Below are 24,187 nucleotides of genomic sequence, written 5' to 3' on the forward strand. Positions count from 1 at the left end.
CATCAGTCAATTAATTACATAATATCATATAATAACATTCCTAACAAGTTTGTGAGACATAACAGACATTAGTTTCCCTTACCTGGTATCTTGCTTAAACAACTCTATAAACGTCAAACACATCTAACTCCACATGATGCTCCATCTACACATAGAAAGATCACAAGAATGATCAGGACATATCATTATGATCATTGATCATTAGAGACTCATATTGATAAATAAAATGGCACATGCAAGCGAAAGAGGGCTTATATGCAATAGAAAACAGAAAAAAATCAAAAAGACAGCGGAAACTTAACTTATACGAACGAAAAAACTGATTGGTCCAAATTGAAGAGCTCACCGAGAGGATCAATCCTACGGTCTCGGTTCTTTAATCAGACGACCGAAAAGACAGAACTTTTAGAGAGAAGTCAAAGAACTCTAGAAAAGTGGTTTCTAGACAGATGATGTGTTTTCAAATAATGAAACTCATTTATAACAATTCTATTTATACTAAAACTTTTTAATATTAAAATAATCGAGTCTCACTATTTTTAAACCATTGTGACTTCTTAAATACTATTTTCTATAATTTTACATTTAAGCTCTAAATTATTTATTGATATATTTAACATATAATAAATTATATCTTGTGAATTATTTTATATATTTTTAAAAGGGTAGTGTGTTTAAATGGGGGATGAGAATACTTCTTCTGTGAGAAAACAATAAACAGTAAACAAACTTGTCGTTTTTTGGACTTTTTTTTTTTCAAGAAAATATGGAAAGGAGGGGTGAACTTTGTTGGCAGGGGTTGTAAATAGATGAGTAAATAACAACTCATTCCTTTTTACTAAGTAATAGGCTCCTTCCTTGTTTTTTTTTCTTTCTTTTTTTCTTTTTCTATGACTTCCTTTCTTTCTTCCCTTTGAAGCTAAAAACTACTCGTTCTTCTTTGCATGGTAACTTGAGTTTATACATTTCAAAGCATCTTTTGTTGGAGTTGCTTTGGATAATTTTTGTCTCCTCTTTTTAATTTTTATTTTTTCTTATATTTTTCTTCCATATATGTTTGTAGTTTGACAAGGGAAAATATAGTCTTATGAAATTTGAACTTGTCTTCGAATTATTTGATGACAATAAATTGATTCTTAGAGGTTATCAAAGAGTTATTGACTCTAAACTTTAACTAAATCCTAAACTCATGTACAATTTGTAATATGCTTAGAGTGCAAAGGAGATGAAATATTTAAAGGAAACTACTTTATTTTAACTTGTATGTTTTTTATATTTGGTTAATAATATATGGTTGGTTGAAAAATTGGAAATTCAAAAGTTACATTGTAATTACATGCACTTTGATTGAATTTTGAAAATTTTAAACAAGTTTGGTAGTGTTAGAAGATGGCGAATGTGTAGTTGACTTAATAATTGTTGGATGTTTCAATTTTATCAAGGATAATTGTACTTCTTTGAACTTATAAATTCTAATGCTTTTTTGCACTTATATATCCTCCTGGAGAATTAAGTTTTGTTACAACACATAAATTTATGTACATATGCATACATGTTATAAGAGAGTGTAATTTAGTTTAACTTGGATCTGTGTATTTTAAAGGTAACTAGGAATATATTTTAACACAATGTTACGGTAGATAAATTAATATTATCTTAGAATTGATTTTAATAACAAAATTTGATTTAGTTTGGTTATGTACATGACTAATATAATAGTTTAACTTGAAGATGGTTTTAAGACATATTTTCCGATCTTGAGCTTATTATATTGAATTATAATTGATTTAGAAATAATGGAATAATTTGGATGACCTATTATTTAATTTGTTTTAATTATATATATATATATATATATATATATATATATATATATATATATGATTTAGAAATAATGGGATATTTTATTGTTGAAAGGGTTGTGATCTAACCTGTCAAAATCCGTGGATTAACCTGACGAGTGAAGCGGGTCAGGTTGTTGTGAACTGATGGGTTAAAATATTTGAACTACCTTGCATTTCTTTCTATTAGACCGGTGACCTTATTCGTCAGACCTAATCTATTTTGTCATTCCTACTTTTGATAAACCTAATCTATTTTCCCACTCCTACCTTTGATAAGCAATACATGTATTTCCATATAACTGATAAATAATGTATATTAAATTTGTTAAAATACCATCCTAAACATGTAAGTTTTATTAACTTTATATTATGTATTTTCATTCATATAATACAACTCCAGTTATCCTACAAATACAAAGTCAATCATTAAAATATAACATACAATCATAACATCACCTTCTTACATTGATTAATTCAACTTAATTATGTATTGGACTTTAAAGAATGTCGCTTGAGTAAAAGTATGTTGTATGATGATTAGGACAAAAAGTTTATTGAGCATTTATTGCTCAAGTTATACAAAGTATTGCTTGAGCATCTCATAAAGATTTGATCGATATATAAATCTTCAATACTTAGAAATTGAAACAAAGTCTCGCCTAAACTCTCTAAGGTCCAAAAAAATAAACCATAGCTTAAAATTACTCTTATTTTAATTTGGATGTTATATACTTTCCAAATAAAAAATATAAAGAGAGAGCAGATAACATAAAAAATACAAAAATCTAGTGAAATATTTTCAAACAATTGAAAATTTTATTCAAAGAATAAACTTTCAGGAATTATTTCTCTCGACCGATCTAACTAGAAAAGGGGTCAAACATTCACAAAGTAGGAAATTAAAAGATATTAGAACAAATTCTATATTTATATATACTTAAATGAATTATGATAAAATACAAATGTTTTAAAATACGTAAGTTACTATGTAATATGACATGATTTCAAAAAGAAATAAAAAATAAAGACAGATTCTTAAAAATAAAAGATGTGGTTGAAGGGAAAAAAATGATCAATAAATAAAAAGAGAGAAAAGAAGGTGGACCAAGCCTTTAAAACTCACAACTCTTACCTACCAAAAATTTTAAAATGCATGAAAACTCTCTTTGCTTGGACATTAAATGAAAAAAAAAAAAAGTGAAATATTAAACTATTATTTTTTTAATTAATCCACAGCGGTGCCCTGTTAGCTGTTTGAAAATATAAAATACAAAATAAAAAAAATCGTAACTATCAAACATCTTAATCAATTTCATTCAATAAAAATCATTTTCATCTCATTACTCGTACATCTTCTTCTGAATAATTTACCTTTTTTTTATTTCTCATGTCGCTCAAAATCTAATTTTATTTTCTACTTAAATGCTCAACTTTTCTACCTTAAACACCCGAAAAATAATCTCTTGTTTCCAACTAAAAGATAAAAGAAAAATCAATAAAGGAAATTTTCTTAAAAAATACGCATGGAAACTCACATAGATGTCTACATCTTTTACAATAATAAAAGCAATTTCTAGAACAAAAGAAATTATTATAACATTAAAAATAAAATCGTATTGAAATTATTTACATAATATTAGGAGGTGTATATTCTTTGTACATTGGTACGTATGAGTATGGGTTAGAATGACGTGGTGACAGATATAAGATGGATTTTGTCGTGTGAACAGTGACAAGCAACGTTGCCACGTCGGTTTTTCTTCTCCTTCGTGTCAGATTACGCTCACACGCGCCGTCTTTCCATAAATAAAACTGCATACTATATTCTCCATATTTCCAAACTCACAAATTTCTTTACCATTTTTGTTCTTATCCAACAAAATTGAGGTTAAGATTACAACTTTAATTAGCATGTCTTCTTTATCCTTGATTTGATTCCACGGATTTTTCATTATGCAGTTAAAGTGTGTAAACCATTGGCGCTGGAGTATTCGTTCATGCACCCTTTCTTCTTTAGTATTAAATGGATTTAATATAGGTCAAGATTGAACAAGTAGTAGTAATGTTTTCAAGGGTTGTTAAGCACTTAAAGAAAACCCTAATTTAACCAACCTAAAAAAATAATCAAGCTTATAAAAACAAAAGAAAATGTACCACCAAATAAATTTTATATTGCAGTGAATTAAAGTAATATTTTCTGGTGTTCGGAATTATCAAGCAATCTAAGAACAGACAAACAGTATCCAGTCCTGTGACGCTAGTTGATGTACTCCTCAAATCTCTCATTGGCTCAACTGCCTCAAAATGCTACAAAGACAAAATTAATTATTTCTTATTAAATTTCATTATTCATGCCGTAAATGTTTTTTTTTTTCATCTTAGAACTTGTGTTTGTAAAAAAAAAAAAAAAAAAAACTCAACCAGTTCCTTTTCTTTCTCTTTCTCTCTCTCTCTCTCTGCATACACTTTCTCTGTCCTCTGTGTTTTTTTTTCTTCTCTCTCTAGTTCATTCACAGGATCTTGCTTGCTCTAGCTCTCTTTTTTCAAAAAGCAAAATAATCAGGTTTCTGAAACTGCACTAACGCGTATCTTTTTATCTTTCTCCACGCCTACATATTTCTCTTCTTGTCTTTTTCACTGCCTCTGTGTTTATCTGTTCCGCTTCTGCACAACACCGACCTCTCAACCTTCCCTTTAAGCCCCTCCTTGAATTTTGAGCCACCAAGCTTTCCTTTTTCCTTCCCATTTGGGTTACTTCCACAACCTTTTCAATTTCCATCATTATGATTCTCTAGCCTCTCATATCAGTATCACCTTCACTCCTTTTCTTTTTCCAACAAACCATGGATTCCAATTCCCGTTACCAACTTCAGCAACAACACCAACCCAATTCCGGGTTGCTTCGCTTTCGCTCTGCCCCCACCCAAGTTCTCGCCAACTTCAAACAAGGCGAAGCTTCTTCCATCAACGGCAACCCCTGGGAGGGTTCTGAACCACTTTTCAGATTCTTCAATTCCGGCGACACCCTCGATACGACATCCCCTACCGTACGAGAATTCGTGGATAACAAGGTTTCTAACGACAATAAACAACCGAAGGAGTCAACAATATCGTCGTCGTCGCCATCATTATCACATCTGAGTCGCATGAATTCCCAGCAAGGTTATAGTACTATTAATACTTCTGTGTTACCCTCTCGGTACCCGAGGCATGACTCTTCTGTAACTGTTTCTTCATCTATGATGCTGGGTTCTGTGGGAATGGATCAGAGCGGCAAAAGCTTTAATCCCAATCTTCTCAGGCAGAGTAGCTTCCCTTCTGGCAATTTCTCTAACAGCATCTCCTTTCACAACGGTACTGTACTTCTTCTGTATTCAGTTTTTGTTTACTACTTTTCATGGCAGATTTTAGGGTGTCCGTACAATTTATTAGCACCAAATGGAAATTGTTTATCCCGAATTGTTGAAGATAGTGGTGGTAGCTTATTCAACTGCAATTGCGTGTTCTGACTTTTGATATTAGACAGCAATGATATGCTGAGTTGTTAAACACATAAGATTTATTTATGATTCCCAACGTAATATTTGATTTGGGAAGGGTTCTATAACCACTTAATGTCAACAAAGCGCTTCTATTACTTTCTAAAGCTGTGGTTTTTGTACGGAACGAACAACTTATGTCAATATTGGAACTTTAAGCCATTGTCTTTTCATACTTTTTGTAGCAACTTCGGTTTCAGGACTTTAAATTTGACATACACATTGACATGATCTTGTAAAGAAGAAACTCTTAATTCTCAAGAATATGGTTGGGAGTGTTCAAAATACGTAAAATACGTTAAACCGCAAAACAACACATGTTATGGTTGAGTTTGGAGAAAAAAATTCAATTTCGTAACGTATTTCATTATCTTCAAAAATATGCTTCCGTTTTAAAAATTTTGTCTGAAAACCTTGTTTTGTAAGATTTTTTTTTTTTTTTTTTTGTGTGTGTGAACTTAATCATGTAAAAGTGAGATTTTGTTTGTTTCACTTATGAACTTAATTTTAATCTACACATCCCATCTATTCTTCCTTGTTCGTTTTTGTGTATCCAAAATTGGATATATGCATTAAAAATTCTGAAAACACGTTTCCAAATTTTATATAAAGATAAACCTAGTTGTCACTGAAGTAGTTTCAGTTCATGTTGAAAACTGCAGGGTACGATGCTATGAAAGGTGTTGAAAACTTTGGTGGTGTTAATGGCAGTGATGGTGAGCATAGAATATCTATGAACAGAATGAAGAATCACATTAGCTTCTCACCTTCTTCCTTGGGAATTTTATCACCAACCTCTAAAATGTGCACGGAGGGTCTTAAAGTAACTAGCCCCGAGGATGGTAGACATGGAGGTAGCAATGGTGATGCTCGATATTACGGCTCTGGATTCCCTTACACTTCTTGGAATGAGACGTCAAACCCCAAAAGACAGCGAAATAGTAATGATGAGTTACTTTCTGAAGCTCAGGTATATAGAATTTTCAATTTTCTCGTTGTATTGTTCCAAAGTTTTGCTGGTTCTTAATACAAATATGTTCTCATACACTCAGAATGGAGAGCTGGGAAATCAGGTTCATTCTCTTTCGCATCATTTGAGTTTGCCAAGAACGTCCTCGGACATGTTTGCTATGGACAACTTGCTTCAGTTTAATGATTCTGTTCCTTGTAAAATCAGAGCAAAGAGAGGCTTTGCTACTCATCCTCGAAGCATAGCCGAAAGGGTAAGAGAGTATCATGTTATCTATATATGTGCCAAAACATGTTTTCACAAACATTTGGTGTGGAATTCTATAAGAAATGATGAACGATTATGTGAAAACATTATTCTAACAAGTACTTGTTGTCAGGTGAGAAGAACTAGGATCAGTGAACGGATAAGAAAATTGCAAGAGCTTGTTCCAAACATGGAAAAGGTCAGAATTAATAAAACAGAAGTTGATTTGCCCTTGGATTGTTTTGTGTTTGGAATGTAAACATTCTTGAATTAATTGCAGCAAACCAGCACAGCAGAGATGTTGGACTTGGCTGTAGACTACATAAAGAATCTTCAGAATCAATTCAAGGTACTCAAAGGGAGAAGTTATTTGTTAGAACTCCATAGCCATAGCCATGCAATGCAACTAATGACTCTTTTCATGCATGCACTAACATTTTGAATACCTTTCTGCAGAATCTGAGCGAAAGAAGGGCTAAATGCAAATGTATAAACATGCAGAAACCAGAAACAGATAAAATTGCATGAGTTTCTTTTGTACAGGTGATGAAAGGAACTATATAAACATGGATGCTGGATAGGACCCGGGTACTATATTTTGACGTGATGAATCACACAGACAATAAATCAAATAGTTTAATTTGTAATTTTTTATACAAAATTGTAATGAATTATTTTAATGTTATTCTTTTTCCCCCTACATGAGTTGCTTGATATCAATTCATGCATTACAAAATGAATTTTTTTTTCAGTAGAAAATAGCAAAGTGATGCAGCTATGACCTCACTCCACCTTTGGATCCTTGTAGAGATTGAAGATATGGTTAGAAAATGTGATGCAAAAGGTTGACACTTACACTGAAAACAGCAAAACAGGTTGAAATTAACAGGTGAAAGATAAAGACAAAAATAAAGTAAGTTAAAAGGATATAATTTTCTGAGAAGAAAATCATTTAAATTTGGACGTTTAGGTGTCTATTCCGTGAATGACAGGAGCAAATATTATTATTTGCATCAGGCCAAACTTGTTTGTATTGTAACAAGTCGTGTCGAGTAAAGAACATAATATCCAAAATGAGACTCTTCAATACCTAGTGCAATTTGCTTCAATGGATGAGATGATAATAAACTTTCTTTGCACTGACAGGAATGTTAGTTTCTACTGCGCATATGCTTATGACAATTTTTATCCAGAATGAGTCTAAAACCGTTATAATCTCTAAGAGTGATTTATGCTATGTTTTCTGTACTCTATTTCCTTCTTAATTTTTCACCTCTTGCATTTTTTTATAATAAAGCTCTTTTTCACATGGTTTGCTTAATGTTAGAGGAGATTTCTCAGTTTCTATTCATTTTATATTCCACATAAATGCTTAGATAAATTAAATCCCACATGACTTTAATAATTATGGGCTTACAAAGTGTTTAGGATTAAGTAGATAGACCAAGAAGTGAAGGATAACTTTATATAAAGCAAATTTTAGTCGTACACTTTAAAATTTTGTTCTTCATGTTGAACAAAAACGATATGTTTTAGATTATAATCAATAATATAACATAATATAAAATATTTACTCGTTTCTATTCAATTAATATTTGTCATCATTTATCCATGAAATTATTCAATCATTAATCCCTTAAGTGAAATAATATAAGTCGATTAGTTTTACTAACTAAGATACTTGTCTAAAAAAAGGTTTAAACCATAACCAAATATTTTTATCCTATTTTTTGACATAAAAACAATCGATTTTATTTCTATTTTGTAGAAGAAGAGCACTTACAACAATACAAAAATACAAACAATAAGCATGTAAGAAGAGAAATGATGAAAAAGTGTTAATTGAAGAAAGAGAGTAACAATTACATAAAAGTATATTTAAAAACATTCAGATAAAAAAAAATTAAGTGCTCATAACTATAGAGGAAGAATACAAGAGAAGAAGTTTTTTTTTTTTTTTTTTTCTGTTGTCTTAATGTGTATGTAAAAATAAGGTTCCAAAAAGTTTGTTTTTGTACGGACATTAGAACTTTCCTTTGAGGAGGTTAGATAAAGATGTTTAAGTTTGTCAAAAAAAGTTATCTCCTTAAGTACTCATAAAAACTTATTTTCTTCTCGAGTTTGATTAAAATTGTCCCAAAACTTATTTTCTAATTCTCTATGGATAAGTTTACGTCATCTAATTTTATATCACTTAAACTTAACTAATTATCTACTACCATGTTCGTAAAAGTTCCTAATTCTTATTAAATCAATACTTTTAAAATCTAAATAAATTTAAACTCTAAAGAACCATTTATTCAAAATCAAATTACAATGAACATAATTAAACTTTAAAAAGCATAGGAAATGTAACATATTATATCTAAAGTAATCTTAAAAATTATGTATAAAGGACTATTATAAGGAAGACTTTGACTTCTTGTTGAAATTATCATGTTATGTTTAACTATGTTATTTTTATTCATATATATATATATATATATATATATATATATATATATATATATATATATATATATATATATATATATATATATATATATATATATATTGCATAAGGTGTTCGGTATTCAAGACAGTGAACATGAAAAAATATGATAATATTTTCAAGCATGTTTATATCAAAATCCTTTTATACAATATACACTATTTTGGTCCATCACATTGTGTGGGTACTCTTAGGTAGAAGTGTACGATTTCCCTCCATTTATATGGTGATTTTTTTTCTTAAATTTGAAATTAAAATAATTTAGATTATTAATTTTCGTTTCTAAGTTATTAAATGGTTGAATTTGGATTCTGACATTTTAAAATTGAGGTAATGGTAATTATTTCATCCAATTGTGATAAAACGACGTTGACTTGTTGTTTTCTCGACAATATGAAAAATAGCATGTAGTCATCATATAGGACCCATTCGCTGGAAAATTTAAACATTATTGATAGAAAATGCAACATTGCATTAGTTTTTAAAATTAAAAGATGAGATTGAAAGTTTTAATAGTTGAAAGACCAAAATGATCTAGTAAATAATTAATAATTTAGTCAATTTAAATCTTTGAAAGAATTCAACTGTTTTTTCTCTTTCAAATGGGGATATATCTTTTAATAGCAGCTAGTAAATCTTCAATAACATGCTTAAATGAGTTTAAATTTTCCTTAATAAATTATTTCATAAGCCTATATTGCAAATAAACTAATCTCATAACAACTACAACTATTATGTAAATATCACATGTTAGTTGATAAAAAAATAGCTTATCACACATGAATTGATTCCATTCCGTTTTGGCGGCTATTTATTTTATGCTTGCTTTCAATTTGCATTTTTATATAGTTTTTGGAGGAAAACGTAAATTACGTATCATGTACTTGGAATTATTATTTTAATGAAATGAATTGTCATTTTTAATTTAGGGTTGGGTTCAGATCACAGATTTTCTTTCATAACTTCTTTACCTGGTGTAAAAAGACTTGACTTTAATCAACTTAAAAAATGAATAAACCTTAGGCAATTTAGTTTTTATCATATTATTGATTAAAAAAAAATATCTGCAATTTAATCTCCTAGATGTTATTCACTTGATAATGTTTTAGTCTTCAATATTAAAGAACAATTTTTGCGCTTTAGACGAACTTTAAAATATTACTCTATTTGTAACTATTTTTACGAAAAAAATATAGAACTATCTTTTTATTTAATTGAACAACTCATATCATGTATCATGGCGGTTACATTATCCTAAACATAACACATTGAAACATTTAAAGAATATTAACCATTTTTTTTTATCTTGAATGACAATAGTTAGAATATACATGAGTTTTCTAGTGACTTTGTACTATAAAAAATTGGATTGTATCATTTTTACCAAAAAATAATGCGATAATATGAAATATTATTAGCCTGAATGTTAATATGATGATATTTATAACTTAAGTTCACATTCTTCAGAGTAATTTGTTTCTATGTACATAATTAAGGAAACTAAAAATTTCTTAATGCAGTACATTTGAAAATTTTGAAATGAAAAAAATACATTTTTTTTAATTACATCCCACTAATTAAATTGAATAATCATTCACGTAATTACTACTAATGCTAAAGGACATTATCATAAGAATTCCCAAGTAGAACGTCTAATTAAATATTAACTAATTAATACAATTATTTAAAGATGTTTATAATATGTTTGGGATTTTAGTTTTTGTAATTGATATTACCTTACTAAGACCAAATTTGCTATGACAAATAAATACAAGATCCAACTAATCACCCCTAATAATGCATCCAAAGAAACAGGAACGAAACCTAACACTATTCTAAATACAAAAACTTTAATTGCTTTTAATTGTTTTAAAGGTAAAAAGAAAGGTAGTACCTACCTTTAAACCTTAGTTTGTATTGATCGTGAATTAAACATTAAGTATGGTAAATTAACATAATAGGGAATTTAATAAAGAACTGAGGAATGACTTATTAAAAAGATAATCATTCCTCTCAAAATTACAAATCAAACAAGTGAAATTTAATTGCGTGCTTTTATTGAATCCTGGCAGTAACATTGGTATATTTAAAATTTTTCATTTTTGTTGGATTTTTTTCGTAATCAATATAATTCACCACTTCAAACAACATTTAATGAATAACTAAATTGATTGATTAATCATCTCGTTACTAGGCTTGTCAAAGGATATTTTATTATTATAGAATGAAAACAAATCCCAAGTATTAACGTCTAATTATATATTAATTAATTAATATAATAATTTAATATATTTGTAAACACAGTTATGATATGACTATATTTTTTGTTGCTGATATTATATATTTTTTAAATGTGGTATTGATAGAGCTATTCATCGAAAATAATAATTATTTTAAATATACTATGATCATAGTACACATTTTCCAGAAATCATGATTTATTCCATACTCAAAGCTGCATAATCACATCAAATCCAATAATTTAGTAAAAAGATGTGTAGGTAATTTTTTTTATCAGCAAAATGGAATTAATTAAAAAAAACAGAGCATCTGGGATGTCTAACTCTTATATAAAACTTGCAAAAACAATGATATTAATGTAGAAAAATGATAGTACATTACCTTATTTTTCTTTATATTGAGAAAATATCAAATAGTTTTATAAATTACTCGCAAAACAACGACTCAATTAGTGTAAGAATACATGGTTTACTTTGTGTAATGTTAAGAATTGAAAGGCCGAAAACGGTTAAGGCCCAGTAGAAAAAGCCCAAGATTTGAAATAACGAATTTCGAAGTGAAATTGAATCTACGTTGGTCCCGCGCATAGCGGGATTTGAAATTCAAAATGAGCCGTTTCATTTTTTTGGCAGAGAGGAGAGAGATAGAATCCAGGAATTGAATTTGATTGAGATTCAGAGTTTTGGGGAGATATAAGCGCCTTTTTTTCAATTTCAAAATTTGCCAATTCGGTCTTCTCCCAAACCCTTGTTCTTCTCTTCTTATTTCCTCTCGCCAAACCCTAGCTCCTCCTCCCAACACCACCACGGCACCACCCTCTCCCTCCGCCCCCATTCAGCCATGCCCCAATCACGTGACCGTCGCGTAACCTCCGTCGACCTCGCTGCCGCCTTCGCTCGCAACCGCGCATTCTTCATCTACAACGACCCTCCGCCGCACCGAACCCCTCCAAGAACTCTGCCCCGGGGACGCGCCCGTGCTTTTCTCGGCTCCGAGAACACTCCTCCCTCCACGCGACGCGCAAGGGGGCGCGTTTCTTCACGCTCTCTGCTACCCGCTTGGTACCCCCGAACACCACTCCGTGACATCACTGCCGTCGCTAGGGTAAGTGGAAATTAAAGCGCCGTCGTTTCCCGTTCTTTGTTTGAATCTTTTGTTGAATGTTTTCTTTATGCGTTGTGGTTTAGGCTATCGAGAGAAGGAGAGCTAGGTTAGGGGAAGTCGAAGGCCAGCGAACTGAAAGCACTGTTTCTACGGCTGATCAAGTAGTTCTAGAACCTTCCGAGACTGCTTCTGCCTCCGTTGCCTCTTCCTCGAAATCTCCGAAGTCTGTCGGAGTTAAGCTTCGAACACCTCTGGGCTGCAAAGTGCCCAAGATCTACCTCGACATTTCTGAATTACCCGAAGGGGAATCAGAAACCCTTACACCCCAGAAAAAGCTATTGAACAACATTGACCAAGTTCAGGAGGCTGTGCTTGAAGAGTTGAAGAAGCTCAAGCGAACTCCCAGCGCGAAGAAAGCAGAGAGGGAAAAAAGGGTGCGCACGTTGATGTCCATGAGGTGAAATTTCAATTTTATGCAGTTTTGATTCCGATTGCGACAGGATTTGGATTATACAGAGGCAGAACAAGGGTATTAGAGTCATTTTACTCGATTTGGTTGGTTCGCGCAACAGTGTTTTCTGTTTGCTCAGATTGGATCTTCTTCTCGGAGGTGCAAGAAGGATATTCTTTATAGTTTTGATCTAACTTCTTGGTTAGAAATTAGGACTTGTTTTTAGCAGTGTTGATAAATAGCATGCCCCCTTGTTCTTTCCATCATTCTTTGATGGTATTGGGTCGGTGTTGTAGGTGTAGCTGTGAGTCCCAGTCTCTGTACATATTTCCCATATCTTCCGATTTGGAGGTTTCACCATTGTATCATTGGTTAAACTGTTCAGGAAGTGCATTGATTCTTTTTTGGCTTCAATTTCTTTCCTTTGCCATCAATTTTCTTCCATCAAGTTACCTATTTTGCTCGATTCAGAAACTGAAATCTGTTTGGACTATTTTGACAAATGGCTGGTTAAATTTAAAAGATTTGTAACAGGAGTTACGAATATAACGTCTAACTGATTTGTAACGTTAGGTAACGGATAAAATTATTGAAATTGAAATGAGAGGGGGGAATATAACGGTATTCTAGTAGTATTTTAATCTATTTTGACTTTAGAATTAAGCTAGAGTGAAATTTAATTTGAGTTAGAAAATAATGATATTTTATAATTTTTAAACCAGTTAAAGTTGAAGGTAAACTTTGTTTTTGATTGAATTTGAAATGAGTAGTAAACAATCTTAATGTTCAATAGAAGGTAAAAAAGTTAATTTCATTGAAGCGAAAGCAATGGAATGTTTACATTGGCATTGCTTCCAAAGGCGGTGAAGCAACGGTGGGAACCGCTTCTGGTTCTCGTTTTCAGGACTTTGAAATTTTATCCTTTTCTGAACTGTCTTTAGCATAACTGTTTTCAAAACCGTGTTAATAATTGAATACGTGAAGGCATTAATTAATGATTCAGCAGTTCTTCCCCTTTTCTGTTACAAAAATGTATCATAATTTTTGTTGAGGAATTTAATGTTTTAAATACTTGTCACTGATTTAAGATTAAAGTAGCTTAATCCAAATGATTGTAGAGACGCATAATAACCTACTATTTATTTTTAACCCACCATCAATATTTTTAAGTACGTCATAAGTTTTTTTTTTTTTTTTTAGTTTGAATGAAGTTTCATGCTTTTCCTAAATTTAAATTAATGATTTAGTACCTATAATTTGAGAAAAAAAAAATTAATCCTTCATATAATAATTTCAAATTATTTACATACATAATAATATTTTATATATTTTATTATTATATGATATTTAACTTCATATATTGCATTTATACTTAAATATAAATATTAATTAAATATCATTTAATAACAAAATGTAAAATATCAGCATAATACCATAGTGATAAGGGATAAGTTTAAAATAGTGAATTCGTTTTGAGTTCCTAAGAATGAAAACTTAGTAACAAAATCAAGAAAGATTATATACTTTATTAAAAGCAGTTTAATGGCTAAAAAAATAACTCGAATTAACATTACAGTGTATACTGGCATAAAGTTATATGAAGATATTTTAATCCTATGCCAACAACTTGTTAGATTATCTGTTTTATTATCAAGTGTAATAAATTAAAAATAATAAATTGTATTTATAAATATTGAAATATTTACTAATTTTCAATTAACTAATTGTAATTTATTTCTTACATTTAACTTTTTTTTTTCATAAATCTTATATTTGTTTTATTATCAAATATAATAAATTAAAAATAATAATTCTTGTTCAAGAATATTGGAATCTCTTCTAATTTTAAATGAATTAATTGTAATTTATTTCTTTCATTTAACTTTTTTCATAAATTTTATATTAATTATGTGTCATTATTAGTGAAGATTAACATTTGACTCATTTTAAGGATTGTACTCTAAAAAATCTTTGAACTATAAGGTCAAAGTAGTTATTTGTATACTGTATATTAAACAAATACATGTACCTTACTATATTTATCAATAATATCATACTATCATACCATAAATAGATATCAACTCATCAACCTCTCTCACAACAAACATCTCTACAATCTATTAGATTCATACTTTTCCATCATTGTACATCATTTGAGTACCTTTATCTTGCTTAAGTGACTTTGAATCCTTATCCAAATGCAAACATTCTTATTGCAATATTATATCACTTTGATATAATCAACCATGGATGAAAGATGATTGATTGATTTCTTTCTCGATTAACTAATCTCTTGCTGCTTAATTGACTAACTTGAGAACAGAAAGCTAACTGAGTACCTCCCTCACTCAAACATGCACTTATTGTTTGAGTGATTAGTGTTTGAATGTCATTTTAATGTTTGAACGATAATACTAGTTTATGTAACTTAAAGACTTTCAAAATATCAAACACAATCTCATTAATACCTAAACAACAATACTTACGCTTGAGCGTCAACACGCAGTGTGAACTCACCAATTTTAAAATCTCGTTAACCATTACCCCAACTCAATGCTTAAATGATCTCTTCTTACTTGAGAATCATTGGCTCCGTAAAAAAAGATAATTTATTTAACCTTTGTCGCATTCAAGCTTCAATCTGTAATTTAAGTAGTATATACTTTTTATTTGGACATCCATTTGTTATTTAAGCAACATTAAGTAGTGAATGCAATAATGACTTGTTTATTATGTATTATTATATCAAAGAAATACATCATAATAATTCTAACTCATATGCCACTTCCCAAACCATCAATTCCAACTCCTAAATATGATTATCTCAACATCTTACTTTATAAAGATCATGTTTCAAACTCCTAAAATCTGTATATAAGATTGCATAATCATATATTAACCTATAATCCATTCTTAATCACCTTCAAAATACAAATATCTGAACATTATACTATTAAATAATATATACTTAAGTCTCCTTAAAGGTGAACCATCCACTATCAAAACTTACCCAATATACATAAAAAGAAACTCAATTATGATTTCTACCTAAAATCCCTTTATTATCATCATCTCTGATTTATCATATGCCAAAGAGAAAAAGAAAAAAACTTAAATCCTTAATACATAACAACAATTAGCTTGGTCAAGAATGTAATAATTATCCTAATTATCAAGTACAATGATGTAATATATTTGAATAAAATAACTTTTAACTTCAAAATTTTATAAAAAAAAATTAGAAGTAGTGTTAAGTGTGTATTTAAAGAATATAAATCATATCTATTAAAAAAAATCTGATTAAATACAAGGACATAAATAATTAAACTAGTATTTTTTTTCTATAAAGCTAAATTATTTTACTATTTATAGTGTTAAGTGTGTATTTATCGACTTTGTTAATGATTAGTCTTTATTAAAGAATATAATATGTTATTACTTTTAACGAGTTTTTCTTTTATAATTCCTTCTTCTTTTAATAATATTTAGGTATAAAAGGATCCATGACATGAACGAATTAAATTAGTTTTTGGTTCTTAACTATTAATGAAAATTAGAATTAGTCAATCTAATTTAGTCATGATTTTAGAAATGTATGAATTTAGTCATTTTAACAAGATTTTGTTAGATTCACTTAACGTTTCAAACACATCTCGTAATAACATTTGAATTATTTACACCGTTTGACACATTTCAGATTTTGGTTCAATGTTAACTGAAAAACTTGTTTACAACGTCAAATAAACTTAATAAAATTTGGTTAAAATGAATAAATTCACTTATTTTTAAAAATGATAACTACATTGATCTAAAATTTTAAAAATTGACTAATTTCAATTTTCACTTAAAAGAGACAATAAAATATTTAACTAATTTATTAACTATATGTTTAGGTTCTTATAAATTACTCAAATTTTCTTTATATTTAACTAACAACTAAATTTCCATTTATTATCGATTCATTACGAACATTATCATTTCAATTTAGCACACACCCAATTAAATATGTTTTTCTATAAAATAAAAACAGTATGTATTATTCCAATAGTACAAATAGTAATGAATATTCCAATAGTGGAAGAGGAAAAGCACATATGTGTCAGAACACTGAAATGTTTTCTTAAGGATTCATGTGAGTTGCTTAATTGTTTCAACGGTGTCATTTCACATGTAATGGATCTTGGTCAGACAAATTGTTAACTAAAAAATATTTTTTAATAGAAAGCATCGATCATGAATATTTAAAATAAGGAGGAATCAAATAAATAAATAAACAAAATCAAAGCAGAATAAAAAAAATCATGGTTCTTCCACATCTAAGTGATGGCGTGAAGCTTCATCATGCTAACATGTATCCTGCTCTTTAAAAAAAGTATGTAGATAACATAAAGAACTAGTTTTCGGAAGGTTGAATTAACGAAAGAACTAGTTTTTTTGAAATTGATAACAAAATTAAATTACTTTTTTAAATTCTAATTAAATTATTTTATTTTATTTGATTGAGTATTCTACACTTTTATATTTTTATTTAAGTATTTGTTATTTAATTTTTTTTATTAATTAAGTGACATGATATTATTTCATTCTATCATTTTTCTTATTTATCTCGACGTCAAAATAAATATTAGATTTTATTATTAACATAAAATTATATTGTTTTCAATATATGATAAAACGTGTAAAATAACAATGTTATTATGTTCTTCGATTACTTTCACTATCACTTACAATAATAAAAAAATAGTTGTTATTACTATTATTGATATATCTAACATCGATTATCTTTTATTATCGTAATGTTTTCAAATGAAAAACAATATAAGCTATTTGTCATTTTAGATTAATTGTAATATTATTTTATGTCAATCATCAAATCCTACATCTACAATATATGAAAACAAGTAAAAAAAATAATCTACACGATAATAATCATGTCATAACATTACAAAAAACATAAACACCATATGTTCTATTGATTTTTTTTTTTAAACGTAATATAAAAATAATTTAATAAAATCACAATTACAATATACTTAATTAAGTTTTTTTTAATAACCTAATCAACAGCTTTAGGAATAATAGTGTGATGTTAAAATATAGAGACAATATTATGAAACCCTTTAACATATTATACAAATTATTTTATATTAATTTAGACATGCATAATGATAATGAAAAAGAAAAGTGTCACAATTATTATTTTTAAATAACATTGAATATTAGTATATTAAAATTCGTACTTTTGCAAACATAAGGCCCATTCAGTAAATGATTATATTTTTATCTGAGATATATTAAAAAATAAATTACATAATAATCAGTCAAAATTTTACTCACAATATCATATTTGATATCTTGAAAATAAATTATATCCGTCTGATTAAATTATAAGTTCTTAAAATATATATTGCTAAAAGGTAAACTATTAAATAAATAAATAAAAATATTTAAAAATAAAAATAACGGTTTGTAGTTTATGAAAAGTTAAAAATAAACTCGATTGCTTTATTTATATAAAATAATAAATATCTTAATTTAATTACACATTTAAAATTAATTTAAATATTTAATTTAATTTTCAATACTTCATTCCTTTAACCTGAACAATAAGATTTTAATTTTTTATATTGTTTAAAGGAATTGTTCAATCACTTCTTCATTTGTTTCTATAAATGGTAACAAATTTATAAAACTAGATTCATTCTAATTTTAATCTTATATTTTTATAACGATTTTTCTAAACGAAATACAAATTTTACTTCGATTAAGATGTTAGTAATAAGACGGCAACGACGTAAAACGACGATGGATTTCGATATCTCATATTTAACAAAGAAAAAATTTATATTTATTTTTATATTCAAATTTAAACATGTCAAATTAAGTTAATTCAACTTATACAGGTCGGCTTACCATAAGCCGGATTAAAATTGAGTGAGCACAACCTAACACATTTTATGGTGAGTTAGAACTTTTGTAACCTGATTCAACCTACAAGGAGTTGGTGGATTAAGTGGGTTGGCTCACCAACCCACATAAAATTGAAAAAAAATTATTTATTTATTTTTAAGTATTCAAATATTTAAATAATTTTTAAAGTAATCTATGAGATGAAAATCACAGTAAAGTAAAGAACCAATGTCATAAATATATTATGAATTGTTTCCAAGAAAGTGTTCATATAGTCTAAGAAAACATGGCTAATATTAAATAATTTTTGTTATGGTATTTAACAAAATATGAATAAAACATTACACATTTTTGTCATACTAATTTAGAAAAATTTGTTCATAAGACGATTGTTTGAGTAATTTAGTATAAAGATAATAATTAAAGATCAAAGTATCAATGTATATAACTTGACAATCAAATTAATTAAACATTCAAACTATACGAATATTATTGGGCAACGTTCTAGCATTTAAGAATATGAAATTGTAAACCAATATAACCAGGAGTAGTAAATAATTATAATAAAAAAATTTAAAAAATTACAAAAAAAAGTGTTGGTGGGTTAAGTGGGTCAACCCACCTTCAACCCAGTTTGAACTCGTTTAACCTGTGGGTTACGTGTGAGCCTAGTTCAAATCAACCCACTTATGAAAAAATTGGTTTTTTCTACCCCAAACCTAGTTCGAACCCGTGATGAGCCATGTTGGCTCATGGACTGGAACCCATTTTAACATTTCTACCCAAACCCAACGGATATCATGTTTCTGTCTTATCCCCATCGGATATCGAATATATATTTGTACTTGTACCTATACTCTCTTTCTTGTTGTTTTAATATCAATAAATTAATTTTTATAGAATAATAAAAAATTATGGTAAAGAAAACATAATATTTTAAATATTCAATATTAAAAGGAGTGTTGTTTCTTCAATATCAAATATTTAGAAATAAATTATATTATAATTATATATATTTCATATTAGAATACCATATTAAATTTAATGAGAAGCAAAATATTTATTAAATTTTCAAACATTAATGAAACCTAGTTGATAAAATTTAAAAATATTTTGAAAAAAAAATTAAAAGAAAAATAAATATGCAAATTAAAAATTATTTTAAATAACTATTTACTTCAATTTTTTAAATTCTAATGAAATTTATATTTTTTATATACTAATAAAAGGTATATTACATCACTTAATCAATCTCATACAAAGAACAAAAATTAAACAAATAATAAAATTTTAGTATCCAACCGAAGACAAATACACTTCTTAATTTAAAATAATTATTTCATTTTAAGGACATTTGACCTCGGTTGTCTTCCAACCAAAGTCAAATGTCCTTTTTAGTTTGAGATGATTATTTAATTTAAAGGGTATAATCTTAGGTTAAAATATGAATCGAATCATAATATCGACTTTTGGGTTTCGGTTGATAATCGAAACCAAAAGACCACATTTTTTACCTCACCTGAATAAGTCTTGATTTTTTTGAGAATCGAAGTCCAATATAAAAAATAATCGTAACCAAAACTCTTCCCTGCATTGATGGTTAGTCAATAATTTATGCGAAGAATTTCAACGTTTGAATCCAATTTGATTAAAATAAGTATATTCTTTGAGTTTAATAAATAGGAATGGATATAGTTACCAACAAACTCTAGATCCGATTATAATAAATGCAACAATACAAGGTATAAAAAATGCAACCATCAAAAGCAACAAACTAAAAAAATGACAAAAAATCAAACAAAAAACCAAATTGAAAAATGGAAAAAACACAAAAAAAAAAAGAAACCAAAAAATGTAAATTAGAAAACTTACTATGTGCAAAAAATTGAGGTTAGTTCAATGATGGAGTGCGCGACACAACGACAGTGTAATCAGGGGTGAAATATGATGATGGTGGCAAGAAACTGCCGTGGGGGCAACACCATTGGCATGGTTCTTGGAAGGAAAACGAAAAAGACGAAGGAAGTCATCTCCTCTGCATAAGTTTTCTGAATTTTAACTCCAAAAACACATTTAGGCCTCGCTTATTTAGAAAACCAAGGTCTAAAGGCGAAACTACCTCAGTTATTATTAAAACCAAGGTCTAAATGGGTGTTTCCAGTAGCAATTTTAAAATTTTAACCAATTTTAGACCTCGATTGTTTAAGCACCGAAGCATATGCCACCATTATGCCTCAGTTATACAAGAACCAATGCCATTCTACGTATAAAATAATTAAAAAAAAAATGACAATCATGTAAATTTAAGAAACTTAATGGCACTAGATTTGAAAAACCCGACACATCTAGGATTTTATACTTTAGTTTCATAAGGATCGAAGCCTAAACTTATATATTCAAACTAAAAATAGAAATTTTAAAAATTTTGAAACATTAAACTTTACTTATTTTACTTATTGAGGAATCAAAGCAAAAAATCTTTTCTACCTCAATTATTATGACAATCGACATATAAAAATTTATTAAAATTGCAAAATTGTAACTGTATTCTTTATACTTTGTTTCCACCGGAAACATTTAAAATGATTTTAAATCCCAAATCTACGAAACAAACAAGTTATCATAATAAATTGACAACAATATACATATAAGAGTTCTACAAACCGTTTTTATTCATATATCTACATCTGTAAATCTACATCATCAAGAACAAACCCAATACTTCCAATTTAATATCACAATCCTATTTTCTACATTAACTACTTCGCCCAATAATATATCATATATACGCAACCGTCAATTTGAAAGGATATAATATGATATTTCCAAATTTATCACAAATATATGGCTATGAAATTAAGTTGATTTCTCTTCCTTCTACATACATACTTAGTCTTTCAAAACACTCGTACGGAAAAATAAAAGATTTAGAAAGAAAAAAGTTAATTTACCCTCAGAAATGTCATTTCGAAATTTTGATAAACTATACTAATTTATTTTCTACCACCTTACATACAGTGTATTATAATAAAGTTTTTTCAGAAATGATATACGTTTACAAGTTTTAAAAAGAGGTTAAATTATCATGAATTTTAAAAAAATTAAGATAAATAAAAATAAATTAATTTTATAATATATAAATTAATTTAAAATAATAAAACAATCATTTCCATCTATTTTATATCCTTTCATCTATGTTTACTTGAACAAAAGTTGTCCCTATATGTGTCGTATGTCTAAGGCTTACAAAATATTTTGTAGCTATTTTATCTTTTAAATTATCTACTAATAAATTATCTACTAATATACGTCAATTCTTAAAAGAATAAAAAGTTAAAATAATTTTCAAATGAATTGTCGTTATGCACAGAAAAACGCATGACAAATATTTATTTGATCACATGAATAAATATATAAATGGACAAGTTTTGCACAAACATTTTTACAGAAAAATATAAAAATATTTTTTCATAAATAAAACATACCTTATGCATATAATTAAGTATATTTTTAGTAATCTAAGTTAAGATCATTACTTGCTAAATAGTCCGATTACAAATTTTTAATTTTCGTGATTTAATTTTGCAATCTTGAAGATCGAAAAGAAAAAAACTAATTTAGGGTTGAAACTAAAAAAGTATAGTTTGTGCTAATCTTTTTTGCTTGGTCAAATTGGTATAAAAAACCAATTCTTTTTAATGAGTCGGGTGAAGCGGTGTGGTATGGTTCATGTGGAACCCACTCCTTCCATACCAACTTTTTACCTAATAATTGCTAAGTAAGAGAATCATCTTATATTCCTTAAAGAGTTACAGTGCATAGAACTGGTATTTAAAGAGGGGACAGATTAATGTGCGACATGTACCATGATACAGTACATATACATTATTTTACTTTGTCTTTAGTTCAGTGCATCCTTGGTAACACCTGGGTTGTACTCATAATTATTTTCTCAAATAAAAAAAAAAACTGTTTTTCTGTTGATTTCTTCATAATTTTATATTACAAAAGGATCTTATCGCTAAGCCAAGAGCAATACAATTAATTGTTGGATATCTATATTTTATAGATAAAATATTTTTATAATAGGTACAAATTTTATTTTATAAACTGATTTTTAGATTTGAATTAGACTTAAATTAACTTTTTAAAATTATATCAAAGTCATTTGAAACATGTATATCAATAGTTATTCTTTTGTTGAGTTTATCAAGCGAACATTTATTAATTTATAATTTCAGATTTAATATGTATATATCTTGATGTAATGAGTATGTTGGAGTTTTTACATAAAATGAAGATAAAATAATTAATTTTACATAATTGAGTACCGTGAGTTGAACTTGTATTTTAATGTTTGAATGATTTTTTATTTTAATTTTTCATTATTAGATTTGGAAGGAACAATACAATTTCCATGATGTAATAAAAATAATATATTTTGATTCAACTTGGCTTTAGTATTAAGTTAAAACATAAATTAATAGAGACCCAATAATAGGCCAGGTTGAAAGACGAAAAACAAGGAGAAAACAAGAAAATTCTACAGGTTATTCACCAGCAAAGAAATAAACGAACATCTCTAATAAAAAGGTGAGTAATGTAAAATGCAACCAAACTCGGGTTTCTCTCGTATCTGAGGAAATGTTACCATTTACACATTATTTTTATTATTATTATTATTATTATTACAATTGGTATGCCATTCAAACTAAGCAACACAATGTCTATGAAAGAGTGAAACTAGATTACAGAAACCCAAAAGCAGAGACCAAAAAACATGGATTTGAGAAGAAACTAGGTCTCACAACACAGTCCTTAACAACAGTTGCAGAAACCTAGTAACCTAGTATCATAAGACATAAGAACTAGGAATGAAAAGCCAGAGCAAGCATCTGTGCTGTGGGCAAATCTGCATGAAGCCCCAGAGGGAATATAGGGCTGAAATGATGCCAGCATCGAGCGAGTGAAGCTGAGGTTTGTCTGTTAACGCCGAAGGAGTAAAGAGAAGAACCCAAAAGCAGAAGCTTCACGCGTAGAAACATAGCATAAGTGTCCAAAAAGAAGGTAACACTGGAGAGAAACCAGAGAAGGAACAAGAGATAGTAATATTGGCAACCGATCAAGGTTGCCATTGGTTGCTATGAAGGCACACAAATTCACCACAAACATGGGTCTTCCTTATATGGCCTTTCTCAAACGCCGTTTCACTCTCCAAATAAACAATGTAGAAGCACGTTTTGCAAATTGCTTTTTCTATTTTTTTATTACTTGCGAGGAACGCGAGGCCTCACCCACGTAAATAATATTCAGAGACACTATTCTTATATATAAAAACAGTGCCAGCAACCAGCAACCTTATTTCAGACTTGACATCGCATCGCACTACTC

General features: G+C 28.5%; 3 protein-coding genes across 5 annotated transcripts; 2 read left to right on the forward strand and 1 right to left on the reverse strand.

Annotated features, from left to right (window-relative positions):
- The first annotated feature begins 4,311 nt into the window (after positions 1 to 4,311).
- Positions 4,312 to 7,794, forward strand: LOC114162971 (transcription factor bHLH130-like). Of its 3 annotated transcripts, none has more exons than XR_003599333.2 (7): positions 4,312 to 5,198; positions 6,046 to 6,353; positions 6,436 to 6,606; positions 6,733 to 6,798; positions 6,880 to 6,948; positions 7,056 to 7,187; positions 7,352 to 7,794. XR_003599333.2 is itself a non-coding variant. In XM_028047001.2 (6 exons), the coding sequence occupies exons 1-6, from the start codon at positions 4,688 to 4,690 to the stop codon at positions 7,125 to 7,127; spliced, it is 1,197 nt and encodes a 398-aa protein (XP_027902802.2). In that variant the 5' UTR covers positions 4,313 to 4,687; the 3' UTR covers positions 7,128 to 7,299. The 3 variants fall into 3 exon arrangements, 1 of the variants encoding a protein (XP_027902802.2); XR_003599336.2 differs by having other exon boundaries at positions 7,355 to 7,794; XM_028047001.2 differs by lacking the exon at positions 7,352 to 7,794 and having other exon boundaries at positions 4,313 to 5,198; positions 7,056 to 7,299.
- A 4,245-nt stretch (positions 7,795 to 12,039) lies between these two features.
- Positions 12,040 to 13,300, forward strand: LOC114194151 (protein POLYCHOME-like). Its single transcript, XM_028084238.2, has 2 exons — positions 12,040 to 12,435; positions 12,519 to 13,300. Exons 1-2 carry the CDS (start codon positions 12,172 to 12,174, stop codon positions 12,894 to 12,896), a joined length of 642 nt encoding a protein of 213 aa, XP_027940039.1. The 5' UTR covers positions 12,040 to 12,171; the 3' UTR covers positions 12,897 to 13,300.
- A 10,099-nt stretch (positions 13,301 to 23,399) lies between these two features.
- On the reverse strand, positions 23,400 to 23,978 carry LOC146888891 (uncharacterized). Its single transcript, XM_085665304.1, has one exon. It carries the CDS (start codon positions 23,929 to 23,931, stop codon positions 23,665 to 23,667), a length of 267 nt encoding a protein of 88 aa, XP_085521430.1. The 5' UTR covers positions 23,932 to 23,978; the 3' UTR covers positions 23,400 to 23,664.
- Between the last annotated feature and the right edge of the window lie 209 nt (positions 23,979 to 24,187).

The sequence above is a fragment of the Vigna unguiculata genome, chromosome 1, assembly GCF_037176805.1.
Source record: "Vigna unguiculata cultivar grain cowpea cultivar isolate G323 ecotype 2 chromosome 1, ASM3717680v1, whole genome shotgun sequence".
NCBI lineage: Eukaryota > Viridiplantae > Streptophyta > Magnoliopsida > Fabales > Fabaceae > Vigna > Vigna unguiculata.